This window comes from Emys orbicularis, chromosome 2 (assembly GCF_028017835.1).
Source record: "Emys orbicularis isolate rEmyOrb1 chromosome 2, rEmyOrb1.hap1, whole genome shotgun sequence".
Classification (NCBI taxonomy): Eukaryota; Metazoa; Chordata; order Testudines; family Emydidae; genus Emys; species Emys orbicularis.
In genome coordinates this window covers 155,136,675-155,162,485 of record NC_088684.1, presented here as the reverse complement: position 1 = coordinate 155,162,485, position 25,811 = coordinate 155,136,675, and the positions used below count along the sequence as shown (strand labels likewise).

The window sequence follows — 25,811 nt, the reverse complement described above, 5'->3', positions numbered from 1 at the left end:
AAGGCATTGCATTGGAAAATATGTACAACTGTGAACATTCTCAATTGAGATGGTGGTTGATGAGCTTCAAGGTACAAAGATGAAAGAGAGCAACATGGAAAAGAGAGGAAGAATGAAACTTTGGGACTCTTTAGAGCAAGGGTCTTGGTACAGAGGAGAAATCACCATCAGATACACTGCATGAGCAGTTTGATAAGTTAGAAGTGGAATCATGACAGGAGGAACTGAGAGACACCTGAGTCATTGTGGATAAAGTTCAGCAGGATGGAAGGATGCACAGTGCTCAAAGTTGCATTGAGGTCAAGAATGAGGGAGAAGGACCCTTCATTAGCAGAAAGTATTACTTAATCACACAGCATAGAACAGTTTCCATGCTCTGCCTAGAGCAGAACTCAGACTGAAAAATGTGAAAACAGATGCACTGATTGTTTAGGGGTCTCCCAAGAAAGATGAACAGGACTCTTATTCTTCCATCTACGGCTTATTTGCTGAAATGCCTTAGGACAAAAGGTTATGCACTCTGTGTGCTCCCTTTAGGGAGTAGCTCTAATGAGGGCAGATTCTGCTCTGATACGTAAATGATGAGTGGTTTGCTGCATTTGGTGGATTGTTCTTGCCTGCTTCTGTAACATTTCATAAAAATCAACTTCTTAATCAATTACAACTTCAATAATTGTTACAGATGATCAAATCTCTTGTCCACTATTAACAACCTTTGATGTATAGCACAGAATGTGGAGTATTGCCATTGTAATTTTCTGCTTTTCAGATTCTGAATTTTATCTTCCATCTGTCTTATCTCCTTTACTAAGGAGTCCAAATATGTGTTTTCTATACTGAAGCTCCTATATCTATTGCCCTCTGGAAATATTACAGACTTTCTTACTAATGGATGCAACTTGTGTATACTAAATTAAAAGGGCAACAAGTGGTTTAGGAAGGTTTCTTTCCTTTTTTATCATCGCCTCTCTGATTCTCTCCTGTGACTCTTTCCATAATGCAGTATTGTTTCAAAAGGCAGCAAAAGTAGCTATGTCTCCTTTTATATCATTCATTACTTTACAAATGCCACATATGCTAAGTACCATCATTTAAAGGGTGAAATTCTAGCATTCCAGATCCCTGTTACTTCTTTATTTGCTTACCTAGAGTAAAAAGTAGGAGCAGAAACAATACATGACAAGGACTTGGACAGTCACTAAGTTCTTGTTCTTCCAACCCTTGTTTCTCTGTGTTAGCAGCTAATCTAAATAGCTCATGCTGTCAAGTCTACCTATCAGAGCCTGCAGTCTGACTCACATACATGTCATCAATTCCCTAGTAATGCAAGCACAAGGCTAAACTTTCTTTTAGCCAAGCTGTCTTGGAGTTACACAAACTGACACACCTTCCTCAGCCAATATAAATCACAGTACTTTTTTTTTTTCTTTTGACAAAGGAAAATCACCTGACAGTACCAATTACAAAAGACCCGAACCTGAAGAAGTCAAACAATAGGTTACAAGCAGTGTTCAGGGAGTGGTTGTCTTTGGAAAGTTCCTATTTAAAAAAAAATTCAACTGAGTTACACCAGGGTTAAATCTGGTTAAGTGGGACTGATACTGATCTTACAACAGTTTAAATGAGGACCAACTCCAGTGACTTCACTGCAGTTACACTGATGTACAACCAATAAAAGTCACAGGCCCAATGTTGCTAAACTCCATTGATGTTTGCCCCACTAAATCCAAAGTAGGTCTGAGGGAAAATAAGACCAGAACAACTCCTCATATCACTTTGAGGTTTGCAATCTCAGGAACTACAAATGATAAAAGCCCTGCTTTATAGTGACACATTAATCACCTTCCTTTTCTAAAAAAAGTACCTTAAATTCAACCTACACAATTTTACTCTCATTCATAAAAATAACAGTACAGAAATAAAAAGATGAATAAATAGAAGTGGTTTTATTGAGACGCAGGAGGAAAAGCCAGTGCACAATGGGTTAAATTTAAAAACAGAAATTTTCCAACATTGATTTTTGAACCTTAAACTGAATGGAAATTGCCATTGTCAGAAATTTTTGCTTGCCTGCCCCTCCCCTTTTCCATGAAATCTTGTCTGAATTGGCGCTGCTGGTTAGAACATTTTTGACTCCTTTCTTAGTAATTAAGCCATCAATCTAGTTCTTCAAATAGGGCTTATTGCTTCGCAAAGTCATCTTACATTTATTTAACTTAAATTTACGGTCACAGCAAGGCAAGAAGAAAACTAGGGAATAAACTCTTTGTGCACAAGATTTTGCTGACAGTTTATTAACACATTGAAAGGGACTATCTAGGAAAGGAGTTCCCAATCTGTTCCCACACGTTATCCTACAACTAGCCATGGACTCTTGCTGCAGCCTCGGTTCCAGAATTCTTTATAGCCATGGCCCAGTCTCCTTCGCAGCTGCTAATTTTGAGAGGATTTTTAATTAAATGTATGCAAAGATTAGGATGGCAGCATATTTTACTAAACTTGGGCAGGCTAGGGTAAGAATGCTGGGTGGAGAGGACCAGGTGGGAAGTAATGGGGTGCTGGATGGGAGGTACTGGGGGGTTCAGAGTAGTGGGTGGGGCCTTTAAGAAGATTCAGGATGGGAGGAAAAACTAATGACTTGGAGGTGGTACTCAGTGAGCTCCTACTCTCCTTATTCCCACTCTTCCCCTCTTACCTTCTGAGGAGGGAAGGCTACACAGGGCCCTGTTGTTCCCAGACAGTGGTAGCAAGAGGCAAGAAAGGAGGCTGCCGAGAACTCTCTGGCTCCCCAGCGGGAGCTGGAGGCAAGAGTGTTTGTGCTCTCTTCCCTGGTGGCAACAGCATTAAGAGTTGAAAGAGCCATGCTGGCAAAATGCAAGGATCATGCACAAGTGATGCAAGCAACATAATGCAATGAGACTGATCCTTGCATCATCCATCTGTGGTCCTTGCACTTTTGTTGCTGTTGGGCGGGGCTTGCTCAGGGCTCCTGGTTGCAAGAAGATACAAAAGGGCCCCTGTTATTCCCAAATGGCAGAAGAAGTGGGGCTTGATCAGGGCTCTGTGGGTCCTTGCAGCAAGAGGGAGAATAGTCTTCTCAGGTGCATGAATCCCTCCCTGAGCAGTGCTGTGACTTGACTAAGTGGGCCATCACTGGTCCTAGCCACTGGTTACGTACCAAGCTGAGGGATTTTTATGTGCAGATTTTGGCCTTAGCACCCTAGAAGCCCCAAGGCTGAGAACAATTGGTCTCGAGATGCACTCAGAGCCAGCATCAGGCCATTTCCTCACAATGCCCAGATATTGCAAGGGCGGCATCACAGACACATCATTTGAAACCCCACAGCCTAGGTTAAAGTTTTCCCCTTATAAAGAAAACTTGAAGGACAGTTAGCAGCTAACACATTTTAAAGCTCTGGGGATAGACAGCCATAAAATCTTTAGTGGAATCTAGCCAACTTCCTTGATGTTTTACAGTCCTGATAAATCAGACACCGGGCTTGTGTCACAAAATAGTGTATTTCTAGCTACTGTTTGCAGACTATACTGCGAAAGCTTAACATTTGTTAATGTCTTTGCTTGGTGCAATTTCAACATTAGACATCACACCATGATGGGCAAATAAAAGGACTACTTTGACAGGGTACCATCATTAGACTAAGTGACTCCTAGATCTCAAACTTTTTGATTTGCTAGACAGCCCCACATTCCCATGCTTGCCTGGCAACTTGGTATAGTGAATATTAATCTCTTTGCAACATTTTTTTCCCCGTTTTAAGTACTCAAGTGTCTCAGAACTACAACATAAGAACAAACATGACTTCACCTGGTATTTTACAGAAACTGAAAGGTTAAATGGCAGATGATAAAGAAAATACAGTAAAGCAACCCCCCCAAATTACTGGATTCCAAGTCATTAAAGGAAATAAACAGTATTTTTAAAAATTAAATTGTAGTAAGCAGAACAGCAATAGCACAGTGAAACCTGTACAAGTGACCATCTTTATTTGGCAATTTCCTGCTATAAGAGACTGTTATTATAAAATCCCCAAATGTATTAAGTACAATTCTGCTCCACCTTTATTAGAAGACCAACACGGTGAGGTAAGTGATTTTTGTCAGATCTTTGGGTAGTCACTTAAAACAGATTTCACTGTGGTAATGATTATTCTAGTTGTGGTCAGTGCATGTGAAATAGCTTGCTACGAAAAAACCCAGAGACGAGAACTGCAGAAGTCTGGAGACTTCTCCAGAACCTGCCACCTTTTTTTGGAGTCAATTGTACCTGTGAAAGTGAGTCCAAAATGCTACTATTCTGATTTGCATAGGTGAAAATGACCATAACAAGATATGGAGCATTGGGCCCTACGTACTTGGAAAAGCAACTCAGACAAATAGAGTTTTAAATCTTACCTTCTGCGTATTTGGCTTGATACATCGAACGAAGAAAGGATTAGAGGAACTTAATGTTGCCATTAAGGAATGCAGTGAGTCCTAAAACAAAGGTAGAAAAGAAGACAGTACTTTATAAATGGCTTTTTCTTAAGTCCTACAGTTTAGCTCTCTCAAAACTAAGCATTGCAGGCAGTCCCTATAGCAACACCTAGTGATATAGACTAGAAATTACAATAGTACAAGCTTTTCCATGATAGAGTCAGTCATGCTAATGGGGATACAGGTCACATGTGAGGTGACACACTGCTCTATTGTTTTCCCTTTTGATTAAAAGTACTGACAAGAGTTACTAATCAGCAAGAAGAAAGCTCTTTTTATAAAGGTACACCATCAACCTGAAAATCTCATTTCTGTCTCAAAATGCTGAACCTGTTGTAGTTACAAGTAACACTTAAGAATTCCGTCCTGCATTGTGATCTACATGTATGCATTGCTGTGCCCATGCAAATCACAATGCACGATCCAGGCATAAGAGAACATTGTTACTGAAAGAAGTTGGCAAAAATAATCTCCCCTCCTCCCATTTTCCCCCATTTTTTCTATTCTGTGCATTTGACAGCATTTTGTGCATAGTCGGTTTCACTCTTTCTCCTATATGGCAATCAGTTTCTCTCTTGCTGAGAAGACCCAAAACCTAGCTCTAGTATTTCAAAAGTTCTTTAAAAAGTAACATTAAAATTGTGTTTAAAGAACGCTCTTTCAGAAACTAGATTTTTTTTAAAAAAATCAATGAACAAAATTCACGTTGAGAGTATATCTGTAACAAAGACATTCATATGTATTTTACTTAACATATAGTGCATCAGAGGCATGTTTCTCCATTAAATAAAATTCCTATAATATCCTTAGCAAGAAAACATCAAGTTTACAATACTCACTTAAAAAAATAAAACAGATTACATATATATTGTGTAATTATACACACACACTATTTTCTCCTCAGCACTAACAGAATTCTGAATTATAAAATACACAATATAACATAGATTATCTAATGTATTATTACCTCATCTAACTGGAAATAAAGGTCGCCAATGAAGTCATCATCCCTCTTCTGACATGTATTATTTACATGAAAAATTCCCCCCTTCACTGAACTTTCAATTTAATGTTCCCCCATTCTATTCGAGGCGATACTGAGATGTTTTTGTAAATCTATTACAGTGGGGGCAAAGAAAGCAAACGCTGAAGTGATTTGAAACTTGACCATTATTTCCAGTGTGTCTGGTTAACCATTGTTTGCTACAGAACAAAGAGGGCAAAAGAACCAAGCAGCAAATATTACATAGAAAAGGCTCCAGCTTCTAGCAGTAAAATAAATATTTACCTCTTGAAAAAAATGTAAGCTTTATCCATGTTTAACCTGTGTGAACACTATATTTCAGGACAACTTGGCTAACCCTGGTGATCTCTGACAATAGAGGACAGTACTCATGGCAATCACTTTGTAAATGTAACAGGGAAGGCAAGTGAGCCTGAACAAAGGTAGGATGATGATATATTCCATTTTCATACACAGCTCTGGACTGATCTCATGAGCTGCTAACATCCTGGACTCCCACTGCCACCCAAGTCAGTGGGATAGGAGGATGCTCACCACACCTCATGAGATCGGATCTAGAGACTACTCTGAATCAGGGTCATTACAAATCAATAACCAAGGTGTCATAATGAATCGTCACCAGTTTTATTCCTTTACATTTTAAACTTTTGAACAAATCGTGTGTTGTTCAGGGCCCCTGGGGGAGAGGAGACAAAGAGAAAGAAGGGGCCTGATTTTCCCTTGCCTTACACCTTCTGTAGTCATTTACCCCGGGCAAAGAGGAGTAACATCTCACGCTTGCTTTGCCCAGGTGCAAATGACTGCAAAGGCAGCAGTGAATCAAGCCCTCAGTGATCTGGAGAGCTACCAAGGAGGGTGAGGAGAATGAGCTTCTGCAGCCAATGGCGCACCACAACCACAAGGGGGTGCTGTGTGCTACTCAAGGGTCAGAGCCATTTCTCCAGCCTCACTTGTGTATGCAGCATGCACCAACCAAGGGGATGCAATGCTCCTTTTCAAAGGAATAGCAGTGTGCATCTCACCATATGTTCCCTAGGCTGTTCTGTCCAACACAGCAAAAAGGCATCAGAGCAAGATTTTCTTCTTAATGATTCCACTAGCAATGGGCTGGATTCTGCTCTCGTTTGTACTAGTATAAAGGTGGAATAACTCCAGTGCAAAGGAGTTAGTCTGAATTTATACTAATGTAACTCAGAGCAGAATTTGGACCCATCTTTCTTTAAAATAATCACTTTCAGATGAAAATTTTTATGCTGAGTTTCAGCCCAAGGGAATTTTTAATGGCTGAGTTATAAACCCTGAGTAGCAGGAGAGGTACTTTGACTGGACAGCAGCGAATGAGAGAATCCAAAACACATGTATGGCAGAGAGGGGAAGGTGGGGGGCTGTCCCCTCCACTCCCCCAATCCTCCCCTTCAGTTCTCTGCTTGGCCATTGGTTGGGCAAAGGGAAATGGGGCCAGCTGTTTGGCTGCTGTGCACCCTCCTTCGGGTCCTTGCCTACGTAAGATAAGCCAGGGCTTACCTCCGGTTAGCTGTCCCATGGAAGATTAGCAGCTTTCTGCGGATCTTACCGATGGTCTGCTTTAAGAGGCCAGGAAGGAATTTTGTACCAAACCACCATATTGGCAAGTAGTCCTGTGAGTTTTTTCACCTTCCTTGTAGCCTTCTGGAGGCACAGTTGGATTAGAAACAAGGATTCGAGGTTCCTATATTGCTGTTAAACTACCGACTCTTCGCAACTGGCAGCTGATGTCCAGTGCAAGTAAAGACTAAACTGCCAGCTCCCAGAGGTCAATGAGACCCAGGATTGTGCAAGTGGACTGTGTGCTTATAAGGGGGAAGGAGCTTGAAGTTTTTGTGGACTGCGTTTTCCCCCACCCAGCATTGTGGCTTCTGTCACTCCATCCCCTTAAGGGGAGGAAGGGAGGAGAAGTTTCACAACTGAATTGAGACCAGGGAGGGCCTACCACAAGTTAGTTTTTGGTTCACGATAAAGCCCTGTAACGTGCACTGCAGAACCAATTAAATGGCTGGTACATGACAGCTGGGGGCTGGTAATGTTGTGCCCCTCCCCAAGATATAATTAATAATGTTGCAGCCTGCCATTTAAACCCATCCCATGTGTCTGACAATCATTCACCTGCTTCTCCTTGTCCAAGAAGGCAGATAATTAAAATGTTGCCCTGCATCCCTATTCAACACACGGATTGAAAGCATTTTTATTAGGTATTTGGTGCTTATTTTTCCTAGTGTGCAGACCTCGTTTCAGTGTCTCAGGCCAATTTCACAGCTGATTTAGGGATCATTTCATATGTACGGCTGTAAGCACCTCCTAAGTCACAATGCTGGAGCCACTATGGACCAGATCTCTGGCTGGTGTAAGTCAAAACAGCTCCACTGACTTCAATGGAGCTATGGTGATTTACGCCCACTGAAGGCCTGCTGCTAAGTCCACAGAGGACAGAAGCAATCACAGGGAGCCTTAGGCTTTGTCTGCACTAGCACTTTTGTCAGTCAGGGGTGTGGAAAAAACCACCCCTCTGACCAACGTGAGTTTCACCAACAAAAGAGCTGGTGTGGACAGCACTGTGTCAGAAGGAGAGGCTCTCCTGCCGACACAGCTAACGCCACTCTTTGGGGTGGTTTCGTTATGCCGGCAGGGGAGTGGCTACACAGGAGACCTTACAGCAGCACAGCTATAGCAGTACAGCTGTGCCACTGTAAGGTGCATAATGTAGACATAGTCCGAGTCTCCACTGCCTTAGCCCTTTGCTAGTCCTTTACACCTGTGCAAAATGCTATCCATTTGTACTGGAAGCCTTTTGCATCCACTCTGTTCAGGCACAGACTCCCCTGGTTTTACAGGATTATACATTAGCACAGCCAATTTAAAATAAAAGTCACAGTCGGAGAGGCACTTAGGGCCTGTCTACACTTAAAACGCTACAGCACTTCAGCGAAGACACTACTTACGTTGAAGGGAGGGTTCTCCTATCACCACAGGCAACCCACCTCCCTAAGAGGTGGCAGTTAGGTTGATGGGAGAATTCTCCTGCTGACCTAGCACCGTCTACACTGGGGGTTACATCAGACTAACTGCATCGCTCAGGGTGGTGGATTTTTCATACCCGTGAGCAACGTAATTATACCAACCTAATTTCCTAGTGTAGACCAGGCCTAAGAGTAGTGAGACTGTGAAGGAACCAATGATAGAAGTCGAAACTGAGCAAGATGGGGAGTAAGAGCAAGACAAAAACCTATGAAGTATGCCGGGTCTAGTCCATGGAGAGGCCAACGTGGTTAAAACAAGAAGGACAAGTCAATGAATGAGAAGCAACAGTTCTTTAAAGATGGAGGTGCTGTGCAGGTCAGCTTCTTCCTGAGGCTAACATTGCTGATTACATGATTAGTGACTGAAGTTTCATATGGGAGGAGGCAACATTTTGGTACTGAAGATTTTCAGCATTTTAAAATCTCCAAGGGACATATACCCCCAGCCCAGCCATTCTGAGTCTTTGTTGACTACTGATTATTTATCATTTGTCAGTTGCTGACAGTAGAGGAGAGGACATATTAACCAACCTTGAACTGTAAGCTGACAGTGGGTTTCCGGTGTTTGCTTCCACATTTAAGGGTGTCTTGGTTGTTCCGACTTGAAACGTGTTCAAACAGATCATAGATAAAATCAAGTCTGAAACAGGGAAGGAAAAATCTTTACAAAATATCCCAAGACACCACAAAATTTACCATTATACAATCCAGAGCAAGCTTTGTTCCTTAAAGAAAAATAACTCCTATTGACTCTCCTCTTATCCTCAACAACAATTAACCACAGACCTTTCAGATGTATCATTTGTGCAATGAGACCAAGAAAAAATAGTCCAAATGCCATACACTACATTCTCAACACCTCCTCTTGGAAATGAATGGCCAGATTTGATCACTTTTTACTTGATTGTTACTCAACCAATTGACCTTAATGGATGCTACGCTGGAGTGAAGACCAAGAAATAACATTTCCTGTTTGCTTTTCACAAGGGTGCAAATAACTGTGTGTGGGAACTTAAGCTTCAGCACTTAGTTGTGGGTGTTGTATGTACATTACAGAGGACTACAGGAGGCCCCTCACACCACTTTGACAGCAACATAATCGCTGACTTGAATGGAATTGTTCCTGATTGATATGAGGGTAAGTGAGAAGAGAATCAGGCCCTATAGCTTTAACTCCCCTATTGCATTTATCTGCATATTTCAACTGAGAGAAATGTGGCCTCAGGCAAAACATGAAAACAGTACATACAATTAGGGATTTATTAAAAGGACATTTTTTTAAAACACCTAAGGGATTTAGGAGCAGCACAAGTCCCACTGACTTTCAACAGGATGTATGCACTTAAATCCCTGAAAATCTCCCTATAAGTCATTTACTACATTACTGTTGTTATTATTTGTGCTACTGTAGCTCCTAGGAGCCCTCATCACGGACCAGGACCCCACAGAGCTAGGCACTGTACAAACAATGAACAAAAAGATGGTCACTGCCCCAGAGAGTTTACAGGCCTGATTGTCAATTCCTTGTGCACCCAAACTCCAAGTAAAGTAAGGGTCAGGGAAGTGCAAGGAATGCAGAATCAAGCCTTATGAGAGGCACTTAAAAAAGAAATCACACATACATTTGGTAAAGCACCTTGAAAATATGAAGTATCATGGGCCAATTTCTAATACATTTACTCACACTGAGTAGTACCTTACTCCTCTAACAGACGCACTGCAATCACTAGGAATAAGGTACTCTGCCACCTGGGTGAGGGTATCAGAATCTGGCCCAATGTGAGAGAGAAGTAGTATTATATTTAGAACTGTACACAAGAGAAGTTTATTAAGTGCCAATCTCCTCGGCCACTTGTTTGTTGCTCACTTCTCCTCAGTAAAGGTCCAATCCTACGTTGCAGGTACTGCTCTCAACTCCCACTGAAATCCAAGCACGTGGCACCTCCCAGAATCATACCAAGATGCAAATGCACTAACATACCTGCTTTCACGTAACAAGTTTAGGAGATCATCTCTGAAAGTATCTCTGTTTTTCTCTAAGATTCCCCTGACGTCATACTGGACCTAGTAAAAAGCAGAACAGGCTCATATAAAAAGCGCAGTCGTTAAGTACCTCTCACAAAGGCAGTACCATAAAGTGCACTGAGGGAACAGAATGCTTCAGTTAATTTGTGAATGGCTGTGATTCTGAAACACTATTTGGAAGCATTTTACCAAATGAAGAAAAGAAAATTACCTCCCCAGCGTAGTGTTTCACTCCAAAGTTGTGAACAGCTACTCTTGGTTTCACATAAAAGGAATTGTTCTAATTTAAGGAAGAATAAAAACATTTTAGTGGGGAAAACAATTGGAATCTAGATAAACGGCCAAGTTGTCTTCAACCTGAATTTGTCCAAACGACTGTCTTCCAGTGAACACCCTAAAAGATTAGTGCTCCAAAAGCAAACAACCATTTCTATATTGGTAATAGGATTTGTTAGTCTGGAGCTGCTTCAAACACAGTAACAGGAGATTTATAGTACATTAAAAGGCATTAGCCTAACCCTAAGCCATCTGGCAAAGTGATCACAAGTGGACAAGACACAGTGGACAAGAAGGGCTTGCCTGAACTGGCTGTTGTCAGGTTAGATAATTGTGAAAACAGCAATACGACTGTATTAAAGGGGATGTTGTAGGTACACCTTTCCAAGACCTGAAGAGGAGCTCTGTGTAGCTCGAAAGCTTGTCTCTCTCGCCAACAGAAGTTGGTCCAATAAAAGATATTATCTCACCCACCTTGTCTCTATATTAAAGGGGCTCTTGTACAATCATGGTAATGATCATCTGAATATGGACATCAGGCCAAATTCCAGTTTGTTATATCAATGTAAATCTGGAGTAACTCTGGAGAAGTGAATAGAGTTACTCCGGATTTACATTGGTGTAGCTGAGATTAGAATCTGGCCTATTTCACTACCTTTCCATATACCTATCTATGCATATGGAAGTATCTATATCCACATTGTGTATTTTCAGATAACAAGCTCCCTCTTGCTCCCACTGAAGCAAATGACTTGGCCACTGACTTCACTGGGAATAGAATTGGGCCTAATATGTACTGTAAGATTATGCATCCATGCATATGAATCACAAACCTCTGGAGAAACAAAGGAGCTTACAAATGGCACACTAAATAAATTAGAGTATCACATACGGCGTGTTGGGAGTGTAACTTCTCCAACAAGGTGCAGTCAGTCGCTTGAGGAAAATGACTCTCTTCATTGATTAGTGCTAGCAGGCCAAGTTTCTAGATCAGTAAAAATAAAGAGAACGAAGATGAATTAGCCCATCGAGTGTTTACACTGATCTTTCCACTAGTGAAAATCATCTTGAAGATGCTGTCAAGAGAGGCGTAAGCGAACCAATATATCATAAAAACTCTCACAGGAAACTGTAACGCTGTTAGAGAAAAAGGATTCCTCTGGGAACATAAAGCAAGTAAAAGCAAAACAATGGAGGAAAAAGCAGTTATTGAAAATGTGAGCACTTTTTTAGCCCAAAGTCATTGTTCAAATGAAGGGGATTTATCCTGTTTTTCTTTAAAATTTGCTTTGGGTGAGTCAATAGTCCAGCTCGAGCTATATTCTGAATAGCTAGAAACTGCAAGGTGGTTATTTGCCCAAGTACTCTCAACCTGAGGTTTGAGGAACACTTCCAAGTGGTCCACAGAGCTGCTTCTGTCACAATGTTGAAGCATGTGTCATTCTTCAAGTCAGTTACTGATAACTTCATAACGATATAGGTCTCTTTTAGTTTCCAGAATCTTTTTTAACCAACTAAATTCAAATTTTACTAACCACCACCACATCTAATATTTTATAAGTGCTTTACAGTATTGATTAATTCTCACAACAGCCCTGGGAAGCGGGCAGATACTATAGTTCTACCGAAAGGGACAATGAGGTTAAATAACTTGTCCTATGCCCCAAACGGAGTCGCTGTTGAACAGGGACAGGAACTCCTGTGTTACTGGTTCCAAGGAGAGAACTTAAATAGATTTCACCTCTCCTCCACCCCAACGAAAACCACATGCACTCACACATATCAACACTCTGTGCAGCTGTTTCATGACTTTCCATGTTTTGTGTTTCTTTGGTGTACATTCAACCATAATCAATTTTATGGATGGAAGAAAACTGGGGGAGGGGCAACTAATAAAAACACTGGAGGACAGAAATAAATCGCAAAAGTGACCTGGAGACACTATGGCAGTGGGGGGGAAATGGGCAATAAGAGAAGACTAGATACATTGAAATGCAAAGTTTAACATTCAGGAAAAGGAATTTAAGAGCAGAGATAGAATATATAACCCCCATCCCAACAAAACCCCACCCAACAAAGCAATTTAAAAATTGTGGAACTAACCTGACCTTTGTCAACCATCCTATAGATCATTCTGCTTGTATGTTTCATCTCTTCCCCCCAGACATTTGTATGTCTTGTCTATTTAGGTTGTAAAGAGTTCAGGCAGGAACTCTCTCTTTATCTACATTTCTACAGTGCCTAGTGCAACCGAATTCTGATCTTGGTTGAAGTCCCGAAGCATCACACTAATGTGAATCTCTCTCCAAGCTATCTCTTTAATGATCTCATAATACATTCTTGTATGCAACCATGCTCTGTAAATTATAGGCAAAGTGAGGAAATCAGGATTGGGAGGGGTATGTGTCCATGAAAGTATACTGATCCTATGAAAGTGATCCTTAATATACTAAAGTTTGAAAACCACTGTATTAAAAGATCAACATTTAAACAGATAAAAGATAGGCTGCCTTTTGACCACATGCTGCTTTAAAATTCCTGCTCACACAGTAATTTGGCCAAGCATACCACAATATCAAATAACACATTACCTTTTCAATAAGGTCCAGGCACTCTCCGTTGTCTGTCCAGTCAATATCTTTCCAAACTAGTCCTTCTCTAGTGTAAGAAAAGAGAGGACATTTTATTCATAATTACAAATGTGTTGGGAGGAGACGCGGTTTGCTATGCCTATCATGCAATTTAGGGTAAAATAAATTTAAAAAAAAATAATAATATGCAGCTATAGGCCAGGATTTTTAAAATGTGCTTATGGGAGTTAGGCACCCAGATCCCATTGAATGTCAAGGATTTGGTTATTTCTCTCCCCTAGGCACCTTTCAAACTCCAACTGTAATTCTTACCTGCTATATTCCAGTTGCTCCAAGGAAAAAATGTGCTTGTTGAAATATTCCTGAAGCTTTTCATTTGCATAGTTAATATTGAACTGCTCAAAACGATTAACCTGAAAAAGCACAGACATTCAAAGGTAAAAACTTCCAACGCCATTTGTTTTGTAAATGATAAACTGATTTGTTTTAAGTCCTAAAGCATTTGATAATCCAGTTCTAGAGAAGTTAAATGGAATTATGGAACAATGGTATACATAAAAATTAAAGAATCAATTCCCAGCAATTTTTTTGGAACATACCTCAAAGTTTTCAAATCCAAATATATCAAGAATTCCGATGGACTTGAAATCTTCTTTGCCTCTGATTCTGCTGTTGATTTTTTTAATAACCCATGCAAAACACTGGGAGTAAAGTGCCATAGCCACAGAATCTCTGCTATCTACTGCCTGCATTGGAGAGGTAATACACAGCATAGTAATTTAATTAGAAACCACATTTTGCCAGTGTCCTTTGCCCAGTGCAGTGAAAAAGTACAAGACATGCAGTTTCATATTCCCATCAGGTCTGTATACATTACATTGATTACAATTAAAGCACTAATGATTGAAAGCTCCACTGTGAGTTATTATAATTCAGTATTTATACTGCATTTAAAAATAAGTTACGGTTTCAAAGTCAAACACTCAAAAATTAGGAAATACCACAATTAAGGGTGTCTGCGCTACCTAAATTCAGCTCCTTTGTCCATAAACATATATATGAATGTACAGTATGCTTTTCCCTAATCTCATTCTCAGAAGTGGCTGAACCATATTTTGCTGAAACTTTCCAAAACTGAGCCTGAGGTAGGCATCTATCTGGCTTGGGAACTTTTAGCCCAAATGGTTCAAGTCTGACAAAGTTATAGGCAACTAAAAACAGGATCCTACAGTGAGAAGTGGCGAGCAACTTTAACCAAAGGAAGCCCTTCCTGCTCCACCTACAGAGGTCTATAAAATCATGAATGGTTTGGAAAAAAGTGAATAGTGCTATTTACCATTTCCCACAATTCAAAAACCAGTGGTTATCCAATGAAATTAATAGGCAGCAAGCTGAATACAAACAAGAGGAAGTACTTTTTCACGCAATGCATAATGAATTGTGGAACTCATTGCCGTGGGATGTTGTGAAGGTCAAAAGTATAACTGCACTCAAAAAAAGAACTAGATAAGTTCATGGAGGATAGGTCCATCAGTGGCTATTAGCCAAGATGGTCAGGGATGCAACCCCATGTACAGGGTGAGTCTAAACCTGATTGCCAAAAACCCGAAGAGGAAGACGGGGTGGATCATTCCAAATGCCCTGCTCTGTACACAGCCCTGAACTTTGGTACTGGCCACTCTCGGAGACAGGATACTGGGCTGGATAGACCATTGATGTAGATCAGCATGGCAGCTCTCATGTTCTTATAATTACTAGATGGACATCCATAGAGATTTCTAAAAATCTAAGGGCCAGATTCTTATCCCTCACTGAATAGCTCTGTACCGCAAGAGAAGCCTCACTGAAATCAATGGAGCTACTTGCAGAGTAAGGTACTACCCAATGTGAGTAAGGAAATCAGCAGAACATGCCCCTAAATAAATAATTAGGTAGTCTTACCTTCAAGGCTCTCAACAACATTTCTCATGATTACCTCTCAGGTGCTGCCTCCTTTTATGCTCCTTTAATCCTGTTTGTTCGGCCCAAACTGCTAATCTGAATGCCCCCACCCCTTTTGTACCCCTTTTCCACCCTGCCTCCGCCATGCTTTCTTTCCTGCTGCTCTCTAGGACAGGAAGGCCCTTCATGACCATGGGAGCTACAATTCCACTCTCCCTCCTCTAAGCCTAGTCTCACAACCCCTTCTTCAAGGAGGTTTATAAATTATATTTCTGTATTTTATGAATTAAGATTTTTTTTTTAAATGTAACAAAGAAGCAGCATGCATCAGCTTCCCAAATGACTGGACAACCAAATTGTCTTTGTGTCTTGTCCACCTTTTCTTCCCCATCCCATGAGGTCATCTACTCTTGTTCTCGTCTTAATTTAGGCCTTAATTCTGCACTGGGATCTGCTAGCCTGGATTCCTGCACTTGTGCAGAGACTCATTAAAGTCAATTGGACTCTACAAAAGGCACAGGGCTAGTGGATCCCACGCAGGATTGGGCCCCTAAACAGGCAGGGATTTGGTCTTTATCTGTGTTATAAAATGCTATGCACATCTCTGGCATTATGTGACTCATAAATCATAACAACTTGTTTTAAAACCATATTAGAAAATCCTGTAATGTATTGGTTACTTGAACCTCCCCAACAAGTTATCTGACTAAAATTCTGATGTCAGCTTCTTAGGACTTGTCTACATAGGGACATTGAGGAAAATTAATCCAAATGAACCAGAGGTGTGAATTAAAAGTGGATTATTTAAAGTGAATTAAACCCCTTTATGGACACAGAACGAAGACTACTTCAATTCTAAATTTGTTAATTCGGATTAATTTTCCTGAGTACCCCCGTGCAGACAAGCCCTTATACATGCTTCAAGCTGTTGGTTCATTGTAGTCATTGACCTCAATGGAACTCTGTGCTGGATTTACATCAGCTGAAAGTCTGGCCCAATTGTTTTGTTAAAATATATCCGAAGTGGTATGTCTTTACCTGTTGTACACTGAGAGGTGTTAAGATTTCTTCTCCCCTGAGTATCATTGATCTCTGTGTCAATGCTTCAGTCAGTTGTGTTGAGTCCAGCCCAAGTAACTCTGCAGATCTGCCCAGAGCTAGCAACAGAAGGAGCCAAAAATAAATACACACGTATATGTGGAAGGCACAATTCTCTCAACATTTTTTTAACCTACTGTAATTAGAAGCAACATCAAAGAGGCTTCTGACAGAGATTCGAAAAAAATATTGAGTTGGATACTCTGGTCTGCTAAAGGCACTTTGCTCTCCTTATGCAAAGTGCTGGCAGAGGTAATGTAGCTGCCTTCTACACCAGACATCCCCTTACCTACAGCTTACGTGAGGAGACTGCGGGCACAGCTGAGCTCCATTCCTGCTCTAACTTCCACTGGAGCCAGGCAGCCTTTAATCAGGGAACCACACCTGGCTCCCATCAGCCGCTACTCTCATCCACTACATTGGAGAGCAGAACTGGCACCACCGTCTACTTCCCATTTTCTTTACTTTATGCACTTGATAGCATTCTGTGTTGTTTCGCTCAATTTTCATTCTCTTCCCTATACAGGTCGGGTTAGTCAGTTTCCCTTCTTAGTCATGTGGGTGTTTCACCCAGTAATGGAGGAAAGAAGCACATTTTAAGAAATAGGAAAATGACATGGTAAACCCAAAAAAAAGTAGCAAGGAAGTTCAGGCACAGTTGATATTCTGGAAAACATTTAACTCATATTTGAAACTAATTAAATTTCAAAGTGAGGCTGTCCCTTTAATTCTTCCTCTGAGAACCTATAATCATAAAGAAATTGTCATTCACAGAGGTCTAATCTCCCCTGAAATATATGCATAAATCCAGCTGCTAATGCATCCCAGTACAGCATCTCTACATAGGTTAAATCCCTGTACTCATTTTCACTGTCAATCGAACCCAGTTATTAATGTCTGGATGCTCAACTTCAGAGCGACAAGGTTGAAATACTGTCTTGAAAATTCATTTACAATAAAATTGATACAGTGGTTGTCTAAGTCACTTATTCCTTTTCAGTGCTCCTGAAACAATAGGATACAGTATTATAAATGTGCACAAAAGAAAGAAGCTGATTGAAAACACCCCCAATTCATTACAGATCACAGTTGGAAGCCTTTAATTTGTTCTTAACATAATAAAAATCCAAACCTAATCTTATTGCTAATACTAATGTTTGGTTTTATGGATACAGAAACCTAATACCCACTTCCTCATTCATGAGAGGGTACTTCTGCTTTCTCCCTGGATCATGTAGATGTTTCTGGTGAATAGAAGAAGAGTTTGTCCAAACTGTGCATCTGAATTTGCACTTTGCCATTATTTGGTATAAAAGTAAGGGATGATGTCATTGTTCCCAAACCCAATCCCTGAACTTTCTGTCCCATGGTTACACAGCTGCAGATGTAACTTGCTGACAAGGCAAACAAGGCAGGCACAGTGCACTGAAGTCCAGAATGCACTTAAGTACATGCTTAAGTCCCATCTACTTAAGGACAAGCATTCCAAATTCAGGAAAGCATTGGCTTCAGGGGACTTAAGCACATGAGGAAGTTAAGCATATGCTTGAGTTCTGTCCTGAACTGGAGGCAGAGTTTAGTGCCAAGGAGTAACTCATTTCATCTTCATAAAACAACTGCTTGAAGCAGAGACTTTTGTCCTGCGTGGTTTCCAACACTGCTATTAAGCAATCATGGACATTTCCTCATCCCATAACGATCTCACCTGTTTTGAAGGACACCTGTGCCCCACCAGCAGTGATAAACTCAATGTTCCCTAGATGCAGAATGCCAGCTAGCAGCCTAAGAACTTCTCTCACCTCCTCCTTGCTGAACTGCATCACATCCATTGCAGTCTGGAAGAAAATATTTCTTTTAGTTTGTGTCTGATTTTATTGGAGAACCAGAAACTGAAGTAGATTATGGAGGATAAATTACAAAACACAACAACTGAGTTTTGCAGCGTTTAGCATTTGAAACGACACAGGGACAGCGGAATGGGAATAGCAAATGCATCTCTTGTCTTCGCCCTCAATCCACACAAGCATTTTAACACATGACGTGTGCAACTTTAAGCACATAAAGTAACACACTGACATCTTTAAAATCTCATCCCTCTGAGTGTCACTGACCCTCTAAGGAGCCGTTTCACTGCAACGGAACTTGATTAAAGTTATGCATGTGCTTGGGTACTTTGCGAGATCAGGGCCATACTAAAAAACCTCACTAATTTGTACTAGCAACTGGGAGGAACCTCCCCTCTGTGTTACCAGATTTTGCAGATTAGTCATGGAGGCGACCAAATGTGTATCATGCAATGTACTTTGTCAGTGCACTGTAATTTAGTTTTACTTATAACACTAATGTTCTGCTTCATATTTTGAGAAACTAACAAAGTCTTAGTGAAAAACCACATTACTGTACTCTACTAACTGGGGTGAGACACAGGTTTTTTGTGAAAAGTACTGGATTTATGGATGGGCAAAGTAAGAATGACCATGGTTCCACTGTATATCAGGAACAAAACAAAACAAAACAATCAATGTAAAACATGTATTATTTTATTAATGCAAGAAAAACAGACAACTATTTTCTTTGGGAATGGTTTGTGTTTTCCAAATATCTCTCTACAGTGCTGGACTCTGAACCAGATTGTGCAAATTCACTGTATTTCATGGTTTGCACTGATAAAATACTCTTAATTCAGGGATGCGGAATACACAGAGCATGACATATTTGAGTAGTGCTATTTGAGTGTGTTGTATTTCTGTGCAAATGTGATTACAAAAAGATGGTCTTTGATCATAGTGTGTATCAATAATGACAACAGTGTCATTTTGCAAAACACAAGCAGCACTGAGAGGTGTTTTTGCAGCTGCTCTAGGAATTACTTCCTCCCCACAAAGGAGCTCTACTCCAAGTCAGCCAGCTTAGGGTTTGAAGAAGAAGTTCTCTTCTCTCCTCTCTCTCATACCTATCATCCCTCCAAGGTATTGGTAGGGGATCGTCCTGTTCCCCCTGCCACACCTCCAGTCACATACTTGCAATAACATTTTTAGTAAATAAGAAGGAAAGGGATATCTGCAGAAGCTCTGGGAATCCATTCCACTGTGTCTGCACAGAAAGAGCTGTTATAATAACTACTAAAATCCCACAGAACACACAACACCTTTTAGTACTGTAGATCTGAGAAAATGAACACTCTTCCAATACACAATAAATATATACGATTGCCAATACTTTGTAGATAGATTCATAATTTCGTGGTCACAATGATCATCTAGTCCAGTGGTTCTCAAACCTTTCTCAGAACCCATTCATAAACCTTGATGTCCTGTCACAACCCAGTAAATAGCTTTAGTGCAAAAAACATCTGTCTTACTAAGTATTCCTTACCCACGATATAGAATATACCTATTAACGTAATTGGTACTAAATAATGACACTGTGCATACCATAACAGCAGCTACTGCAGTTCTGGTCCCGCAGGGCTGGCTGGGCTCCAGACGTGGTGACATTCAGGTCGCAGCACCACTCAGTTTTGGCCCAGCTTCCCTAACAAGGGCCTGCAGGGCCAAGTTTTCGTGAGTGATTTTGTGACTTGTCAAATGAGGTCACAGTGCCACTCACTCAAATTTGGTCTGGCTGCCCACCCCGCCCATCATGATGGAGGGGCTGCTCGGACAAACCCGAGTGGCACTGCGACCCCAGAAGTCACAACACCAGGAGTGAGGAACTGAACTCAGCCAGCCCCGTGGGACTGGAGCCTTTTGGTTCATGAGCCACAGATTGAGAAACCCTGATCTAATCTGACATCAGTATAACACAGACAATGGAACTTCACCCAGTAATTCCACTTGTTCCTGATGATTTTTAACAAATTTCTTGTGATTGTCCCTAATCCTATTGGCCATAGTTATAACTATAGAGGGAGGTACAAGCTGAAGAGATTTTATTAATAGGATCCAGTTTATGGCACAGTAATAACAGATGTCACAAGAATACTTAGGAATGCATGTGTGTGCGCTCACACTGCAGATCCCCACTCCACTGGAGAAGAACTTTTGGAACACAAAGGAAAGAAAAACATCTAGGGGGGAATCATCTGTAGCCTCTTGGAAAAGGTCATTAGAATGCATATGACTGAAAGAAGAATGAAGTACGGCTTAGGAATTTTGAAGTCACTGAAGCCACATTCTCAGCCTTAGGAAGATCTGTAAGGAAACAAGGGATGGGGGTGCATGAAACGGGGAAGGAACAGGAACCCATGATGCAAAATGTCCCTGTCCCTCATTATAAGGAAAGCAGTGTGGAAAAGCCCCCATTCTGTGCCCAAATTTCTGCTTCTAAAATACTCCAGAATGCAAGATTTACATGTCAAGTTAATTTCATGCTCTACCTGCCTCAAGCCGATTAGCGCAAATTAAATGTCATGCTACTCAACCTGAACTATAGGACTGCAATGCGGATATCACCTACTTTCACAAAAATATTTCTGTCATGAAATTAGGTAATTTTACAGCTGCAAAAACAAATATACATAAACACCTTTTAAATAAACTGTACCTGGCCATTTTTATTGGTTTTCAAATCCTATAGAGTACGTGCCACACTGGAATGGTGCTGGTACTAGGAAAAGAAATTGATAATTCTGGTAATAGTAAGAGTCAGCTAATTACTGTAACTAATTGCTGACACTAGTGTGGGTGTGAAAGTCAAGGCTACCCAGAGAAATCCTCAATTAGTGTGAGTGCCTCCATTTCACCCGTGTTTCCATTCTATTTAATAATCATATCTGATCACTTACTCCACATACTAGATTATCTTTATTGCACCCTTTCTCCCCCAAAGGCACATGGCTAGAAGAGATTGGAAAGCTGCAGAAGTCCACATACTACCATGGATTTGCTATTTCTATATTTCAGTAAATAGTGCAGAAAGTGTACGAAGCCTTGAAATGAGAGAAGCAGCAGAAATATGTACACTGGTCATGTAAAATAAGGTGGCTTGTTTTCTTTTAGTCAGAAGGTTAATGTTCCCATAAAAGAAAAGCTGCTTCCTGATTGCTCAGTATTTTTATTTGACTGTTTTGTATGAACTGTCCCAGGAGCATAAACAGCAGACAGATACGGAAGTGATGCTTCTCTTTTATACACACAACCAGCCCTCACAGTGTACACCCAATAGTTATGAAGAAAAAAAGCCATCTAGTTTATTCCAGATACTAAAATCTTACAGAAGGTGCAAACACCTTTGGAATGGGATGGGAGTGCTACACTGTATTCTAATGGATGCTTGGGGTAAGTTAGGTAAACATTAGAACACTTGTTTGGTTTTGTCAAAAAAAAGTGGGAATGAATCAGAAAATGTACAGGTTCTCAATCAATTGTGAAACAAGATGCTTTATGCTTCCATCGCGCTCTGTGTACATCCTTTGTTATATCCTGTGGTGTCCTATTTTGGATCTGCATTATTAATGTATTTACTCTGTAGCATCCCATTCCCACCATCACGCGTTGAGTAATTTGCACCTAGGTATGAATACATATGTCCTTTGTTATAAACTACTGTAACAGTAATTCTACATAAGTCGTGGATGGAAGGTAAGGTGGGTGAATGTCTGATTGCCTTCCACTGCTGTCCTCTTTGTTCTGCAATTTAATTGCTTTCCTTTCCAAGGAGTGGTGGGAGAGTGACTTCATATCCTGCATGCAAGGAAAGAAATGCTCCCTGTGATAGCGAAGTGTATGACAGAAAATTAGTCACTTCTGGGCAACAGTAGACACTGATCCTCCATGAGGCACCTTATGCCCATGTGGAGTGCTGTTCAAGTGAGTGGGATTGCACATAGCCATGACGATGGACTTGCAGATCCGTCTGCAAGATTAGGACCCTAGTTAGCCACAGATCAGGACAGCTTTCATTGAAACCACTATCAAGCAAAGAGATCTGAAACTTATCACCCTTGAACCATAAAGAACTGGTCAAACAACTCACAATGACTTCCTTGAAGGAGTCTTTGTCATTGATTGTCGTATCCGCTACACATCCAGACTGATTCAGGTAGTGGTAGTGCTCTGGTACAGATAAGTAAAATGCATCTGCAAAGAGAAAAAACAAGTCACCACTTTAGCAGTTAAAAAATTAATTAATTTTTCATTTACTTGAGATATACATGAGCAGGGACACAAAATCAAGTGGTTTATAACAGTGGTTCTCAACAAGGGGTATACGTACCCCTGGGGGGGTACACAGAGGTCTTCCAGGGGCTACATCAACTCATCTAGATATTTGCCTAGTTTTACAACAAGCTACGTAAAAAGCATCAGCAAACTAAACTTTCATAAAATGACTTGTTTATACTGTTCTATACACTGAAATGTAAGGACAATATTTATATTCCAATAGATTTATTTTATAATTGTATGGTAAAAATGGGAAAGTAAGCAATTTTTCACTAATAGTGTGCTGTGACACTTTTGTATTTTTATGTCTGATTTTTTTAAACAAATAGGTTTTAAGTGAGGTGTAACTTCGGGGTACGCAAGACAAATCAGACTCCTGAAAAGGGTACAGTAGTCTGGAAAGGTTGAGAGCCTCTGGTTTATAGCAATGGAAAACGTATCACATTCATTGGATAATTTTCATTTTAGCTAGCTGTGAAACACCATGACCTGTACTCTTCATCGCACACAGACAGGTGGCCAAAAAGGTGGTGCTAACACAGCTTAGACATTTTTACACAAATGCTATTTCTCTTGCTAGGGGGTTAATCTTCATGATAAGGGACTGTGAGAATACGATTCCTTCTCCTCTCTTCCCTTTGGAATTTCCTAGTGCCCAGCCAAGATAGTCAGGGACAAGGCCACATCGCAGTGTCCAGCCTGAGTAACTATCCAAAGGTCACAAAGTGAGTCTGCGGCAGCTGGGAATAAACCCCAGGAGGCCTGGTGGCATTCCTATGCTAGAGACACTGCTTGTAGCAAGATGAGCTCACAAAACATGCTCGGTGAATTCAGATTAAATAAATAATCTATTTCTCTTGTTCGGTTATTGGTTTACCACAGCACTGTCACCGCAAGATGGTGTTTCATGACTGAAATAGTACTGGCAAAGAGCCACTGCAAACAGTTGTGTGAGCAGAGCTTTGTCACTCACCTTTCTCTTCCTCTTCTATCCCTGCCAGCAGTGCATAGAATATGTGATAATTTCTCTCTCCAGGGTTCTGCCTTACAACACGGTTCTGTCAAAGCAAATAAGATTTCTGTTTAGGGGATTATTTTTAAAGGGAACCTATTCCCCAGCAATTTTTGAGAAAGTCTATGAATAAAACAAAAATACTGGATGACAGCAAATGTTGACTTACTTTTTCTAATAAATCTTTAGTGTGGAAGAAAGTGATCCGTCAAGGGATAAAACAGTGAAGTTAAAGAACTATATGTTTACAACTCCCTAGCGGCTTGACTTAAGAGACTAAAAAGAACATTGTGGTCTGTGTCGTGTACCTGTTTGCACAGCAAAAGGAGGAGAGTTTCCATAACTAACACATTCAGCCACTTCTAATCCCAAAGGTTTTTTCAACAGAGCATACTGAAGTATTGTCATATTCTGGACCAAATGAGGATTTGAAGTGACACCTACCTTTCTGCTTAACTTTCTGTTTGCTGGTTAGTTTGGTGCCTGCTTTAAGGGTGAAATTCACCCACCTTGCATGAAGTGTGAACAAACAACTTTTGTGCAAAGATCTAGGCAGGATTTGGAGGTTGAGAGTGTGGGGACAGAATCATCCCCCTCAAAGACACGCAAGGGGGATGCAGCTGTTCCACAGCCAGTAATCCTGCTACAGTGCAGGAATAGCAAACACAACCCAACACCCCTATACAGGGCCTATGCCTACTTCATCTATGTAACTGCAAATCCTGAGGTTACACCCCTAATTCCCCAACCTGCAGTGTCCTATGTGAAACTGGTACATAGCCCAGCGCTGCAGAGTGCAAGCAGTGTGGCCAACCAGAGGCTACCCCTCCCCCCTCACACAATGGAACCTCTCACTTCTGCTCTGTACAGGCCTTTCCTTGCCCATTATGCCCTTGGATGAATTTCACCTGGCTGGTGAAGAGCTGGTAATCAGAATTTTCCCCATGAAGTTAAGACATTATTAGCTCACTCTGGAGAAACATGCTCGTTAGCCATAATACCAGAAATGAGAAAGGTTTGGTGATTTTATATCTAGATAAAGGAATGGACAGATGGACACACACAGACTGAATCTGGACTTATTGATTTCTCTTGAAGTTCACTCAGGAAAGTATTTTTTAACCTGGAATCTTTGGGTGTGGGCAGAGGGACAGGCGAAGGCTAATATTTTCCCCCACTACTCTCCCCAGAACAGACACAGGGAGCACATCACCCTGAACTACACAGGCACTCAGCAAGGAGAGAGGATACAATCTACAATTCTTCCTCCCTGGATGTTTCCCTTCTGACAGATGTTCAGCTGAACAAACTTCCCAAAGCGACTCGAGTTGTTGTTGTAAACAGTCTTCGCGTTGCCAAAAGCTTCCATAATTGGGCTGTGAAAATAAGGGAGGACGACAAATGTATTAACTTGTGACTGGAATGCCATTGATAGGAGGACTGCACTCCAGTGCTCAAGGAAAGGCATAATCCCCATAAAGCCCAGCTCTAACATTATCCTCAGACATGGCCTACATCCTTAATCATTACCATCGCTCTAGATCAGGGGTTCTCAAACTTCATTGCACCACGATCCCCTTCTGACAACAAAAATTACTGAACGACCCCAGGAGGGGGGACTGAGACCGCCTGAGCCCCACCGTCCAGGGGCCAAAGCCAAAGGCTAAGGGCTTCAGCCCCAGGCAGGGGGCCTGTAACCTGAGTCTGACCATCCAGGGCTGATGCCCTTGGGCTTTGGCCCTAGGAAGTGGGGCTTGGGCCCCAGGCCCCAGCAAGTGTAAGCCAGCCCTGGTGACCCCATTAAAATGGGCTCGCAGCCCACTTTGGGGTCCTGACCCACAGTTTCAGAACCACTGCTCTAGACAACTCAGTTATACCACAGGCTGTATGTCTGCAGGTAGTAAAGTAGCTATAATACTATATAACAAAAAGACATTAACCACTGTACAGCTTTGAGTATATAACTGAAATAGGATTTATTATAACAGGTCTATATTATAACTGTTGTTTAGTGTTTGCATTATAGTAAAGACAGAGGCCCCCGGTCAAGCCAAGACCCAATTGTGCAGCGTGCCATATGGGTGTATAGGAGACCATTCTCATCCTAAAGAACTTACACAATCCTACTTTAGT

The 25,811-nt window shown here is 41.1% G+C and overlaps 1 protein-coding gene across 1 annotated transcript in view; it reads right to left on the bottom strand.

The window, feature by feature from the left end:
• MYO10 (myosin X) overlaps window positions 1–25,811 on the bottom strand; it is a 184,829-nt gene that overhangs the window by 65,663 nt on the left and 93,355 nt on the right. The window contains exons 5-18 of the mRNA XM_065397764.1: window positions 24,930–25,054; window positions 23,848–23,861; window positions 23,640–23,724; window positions 22,479–22,582; window positions 18,208–18,337; window positions 16,443–16,561; window positions 14,063–14,209; window positions 13,776–13,876; window positions 13,464–13,530; window positions 11,765–11,857; window positions 10,808–10,876; window positions 10,553–10,635; window positions 9,103–9,211; window positions 4,414–4,494 (exon numbers count right to left, since the gene is read on the bottom strand). Of these exons, the coding sequence (XP_065253836.1) occupies window positions 4,414–4,494; window positions 9,103–9,211; window positions 10,553–10,635; window positions 10,808–10,876; window positions 11,765–11,857; window positions 13,464–13,530; window positions 13,776–13,876; window positions 14,063–14,209; window positions 16,443–16,561; window positions 18,208–18,337; window positions 22,479–22,582; window positions 23,640–23,724; window positions 23,848–23,861; window positions 24,930–25,054 (1,327 nt within the window). The remainder of the gene's footprint in view (window positions 1–4,413; window positions 4,495–9,102; window positions 9,212–10,552; window positions 10,636–10,807; window positions 10,877–11,764; window positions 11,858–13,463; window positions 13,531–13,775; window positions 13,877–14,062; window positions 14,210–16,442; window positions 16,562–18,207; window positions 18,338–22,478; window positions 22,583–23,639; window positions 23,725–23,847; window positions 23,862–24,929; window positions 25,055–25,811) is intronic.